This window comes from Belonocnema kinseyi, chromosome 5 (assembly GCF_010883055.1).
Source record: "Belonocnema kinseyi isolate 2016_QV_RU_SX_M_011 chromosome 5, B_treatae_v1, whole genome shotgun sequence".
Lineage (NCBI taxonomy): Eukaryota > Metazoa > Arthropoda > Insecta > Hymenoptera > Cynipidae > Belonocnema > Belonocnema kinseyi.
In genome coordinates this window covers 51860483-51864319 of record NC_046661.1, presented here as the reverse complement: position 1 = coordinate 51864319, position 3837 = coordinate 51860483, and the positions used below count along the sequence as shown (strand labels likewise).

General features: G+C 35.8%; 1 protein-coding gene across 1 annotated transcript in view; it reads left to right on the top strand.

The window, feature by feature from the left end:
* Positions 1-2803, top strand: part of LOC117172473 (cyclin-A2) — a 21205-nt gene extending 18402 nt beyond the window's left edge. Inside the window, exon 6 of the mRNA XM_033360441.1 lies at positions 1401-2803. Coding sequence (XP_033216332.1) covers positions 1401-1476 — 76 coding nt within the window. The 3' untranslated portion in view covers positions 1477-2803. The remainder of the gene's footprint in view (positions 1-1400) is intronic.
* The last annotated feature ends 1034 nt before the right edge of the window (positions 2804-3837 follow it).

Here is a 3837-nt window from a genome sequence, read left to right as displayed (position 1 = left end):
ATATATCTAGTCGGGAGTGGTGCTGACTGAAAACAGATGATTTGGAGCGATTCGCGCGCCATCTGTTGGTCATTCTAAGGACTTATTGAACTACCTTCGTATAATCATAATTACTCTTCTGCTTATTTTTATGTATCTATTATTTATATTCTGCCGTCCTATAATATCATTTATAATATACAATATTTGAATTAAAATGACGAAATTCTTCATCAAAACAAAGATAAATTTTTGAAAATATTGTGCACTTACTCTCTTACTAGTATTATAAGTAATTTAACCTGTAACATGTTTCCAAAGAAAAAGAATACTTCGGCTTAAGTAAAACCACTCTTAACCCCGCCTAGTGGCAATTGAAAATTTAGTAAATTAAGAACATATTCCAGGTTATAAGTTTCCATGTGCCAATTTTTTATACGAATTTCAGTAAAATCTGTAAATATTCCAATTTTTAACGAATAAAAAACGTACAAAATAATTTATTTGTGGTAGAGGCGTTAAAAGATTAATATTTAAATGTCTTTTTAAATACTTAAACTTGATTTCGATCAAGTTATAACGTCCAAAACTTTAGAGCTACAACATTATACCTATACCAGATATAAGACGTTCATATTGAAAGTACCTTATAATTATGAATAACATGTTCACATTAATTGTCAATTAATAACTATTAACAGGTAATTTTCTGTGCAAATTATTACAGTGAAACTCTTCTATAGAGCCGATTTTGGGACTCACGGTGGGTGGGAACTAGTAACTCATTATAGCCCGATCCGCTTTTGTTTGTTTACGCCTGAGTGACAACCGCAGACCCCGCGCACCCCGCGCAGCTCCTGTTACACCAACTGCGGCGCGGCGTCGATTCTGGGAAGGCCTATAGAAGGAAGAGCTATAAAAGAGATTCACTGTATTTTAAAATTTAACTCGAGAGCCACGTCTTTTCTATCAAGATTTTGTGTTCAATATCTATTCTTTGTCTGCTCAAAATAATATTATAGTCTTTTTTGCACCCATCATTTTGTAAACTTTTTTCCTACTAAAATAACATTTGCTTCCACTGTGGCATGCTCCTTCGTTATAATAAATATTATTCATATGTCTGAGAGACCCTTTTCTGGAGTTTCTGTGTTGAACAACCTCTTCAATCGGTTCTCCCATAAAATGAAGGTACCGCGCATAAGGTCGCTTTCTTTTTCTGATGCTCACACATTCAGACGAGCAATGCTAATTTTCTTAATGAGAGTTTTAATTTAAAAAAACACATTTCAGCGTTTTTCAATGTGGCAGCAGGTAAAAGGAAGTCAGAAAGTTTTAAAAATTAAATTTTCCGGTGGCCTTGGTTATTAAAAAGTAATTCAAACGTCTAATAATTGTTTGTTTTTTGTTCCTTTTTTTAGATACGGCCATGTTTCTCTCCTTCTACCAAGGAACAGTTCAGTGTTCGATTGCGAGGAAGACGCCCAAAGCGCCTAGTAAGAATATAATTTCAAGATCCAAGAAAATAACGAACCTCCGTGACACGGTACGTCGAAAAGACGCCAGGAGGGGATCGAAGCAAGACTGACCCACCATCAAAATGAGACGTAGCGCCTTTATCAAACTCTCGAATAAAAAAAAGAGAATGTAAGTTTACTCGAGAGAGTGAACGTAGATGCACTGGCGTTAGAAAAACGCACCTGAATTCTACGTTTTCGAAAAAGGAAGAAAAAGAGAAAAAACAGAAGAATTTTAACGTTTTCGGGGCCCTTCGCTCTATTAACGAATGCGGCTCTCGCGTTATTTAGAACTTATTAGCACTTTTTTATACGCTAGTTATAAATAATTTTAAATGCAATCTTTTTAAAACTCTGCACGGTCTAATTTCGTTGTTACAAACGATTTGAGAAACGAAACTGTTTTCTATTTATTGCGAGCATTTTACTCTCGGATGCACGTTTATTGTGATAAATTTACCGCCTTCTTTTATTTTTTCCATTTTTTTTTTTCTAAAAGTTATTTTGTCCCTGGAGAAAATTTGACCGTGGTAAATTCGAAATTTACTCGGTGAAGCGAATCCGATCGCAGGCTTCACTTGTGAAGACGTACTTGTACAAATTTATTACAAGCAGAACATGAAAAATTTCTGAACTGACTTTTTCTGATAACAAATATAATGTATGATATTCAATGTTTTCATTCAAAATAAATCCAAGAGATGCTTTAGTTGAATCAATTAAATTAATTAAAATACTTATATTACCAACCATACCTTACTTGGATAGTGAAAAAAATTTCTTATTGGAAAAATTCAGATCGAAATTTTTAAATTCTCAATTCTTAAAGGTTGTCACTCAGCATGAAACGCATCTTTTTTTGATGTATTTTTTTTCGACAATCTGTAAAGAATCAGTAACGTTTTTATTTTCTAGGCATATTTTGTTCTATTTTTCTTTTGAAGGAATAAGATAGAAGAGAGTGTGCAAAGTAGAAAAGAAGTGTGTCACTGATTCTGAAAATCGAGGTGATGTTTTCCTTTTCCTCGGTAATGACGATCGGATGTGCTCGAACGATAGTCCGAATTCTGAAGAGTATTTTTGTCGGTGGACTTTTTGTAATACGTACGCGTGTACTTAGAATATTTTCGTCTGCAAAAAAGTGATTTTGTATTGCAGAGTGATTTAAAAATGTGGAAATTTTAGAGATCGAAATCGAGTTTTTAGGCTAAAGAAATTAGTCTTTGGATATATTTCATTGTCATTCAAGTCTTATTAGGTCGTTGTAGCCACGCCAAAGTCCACAAAAATATACAAAATATAAATAATTTGAGACGTTTTTCCTTTCTAATTAATATCATTGTGTGTTATTTTTTAATTTGAGAAATTTTATGAGAAAAAGTTTGAAGAGAAGATACGTAATAGTTTTACCATTTTTTGTGGCAACTCTAACTAACATATTAATATTCCATATCACACTGATTGTGGCTTACTGTTGTTCGGTAAAGCGCCAGAACTGAAAATACAAATTCCACCTTGAAATTTGTTATGTACACTTTGGCTATGGGGAGGGAGCAAGACGGGAGACGCCGCCCATGCCGAAACTAATCCTTCCTTTCGCAATTTACCCAACTTATTAAGTTTATAGAATAATATTTCCCGTCCTAAAAAACCTTCCAATTTCGCTTACAGCTTTAACATCCGGTTCAGAAATTGAATCAGAAAATTTGACTTGCTTGAGGGAGCTGGCCGAAAACCGTTGCGTTTGGTATAGCAGAGCAACACAACCACGAGTTTAACGCAACAGCAGCGCCATTTTGCGTGAAGCGGCTGTCTTAAAATGTGGTGCAACGTTGCTCTCTTATATTTGGGAACGCTGCTGCCCGAACGAGAGAACATAAACGTACTACAGTAGTCGATCCGACTTCTACATTCATGTAAAATTTCTATGAACTGGCGCGTGTTCCAAAAATAACGCAACCGTCTTACTGAATTCTGGGACAGCTGTTGTTCCAAGAGTTTGGCGCGCCGTTCGTCCCTTTGTCGGATAGCAGCGTTCTCAAAATAAGAGAGTAGATGTCTTGAACACAGGGCGCGCTGACGCTCGTGTGTTTAACTCAGCAGTGGTACATATAAGTACCGCAGTCGCCCTAAATTTCTTTCCGTTTAGAGCACTCATGGATTAGATGATCTAGATCTCTGAACCCATCCCCACAATCGCAATCGCCCCGCAAATTCCACTCCATCTTCTAGAAATGAGAATTTATGCAGATGTGTGAGGTTTTCAGCCGCATAAATGGATTTAAGTACCCTCTAGAAAACAGGAAACCCCTAAAGCTAGGGCCTAGAGGGGTTGAACGTA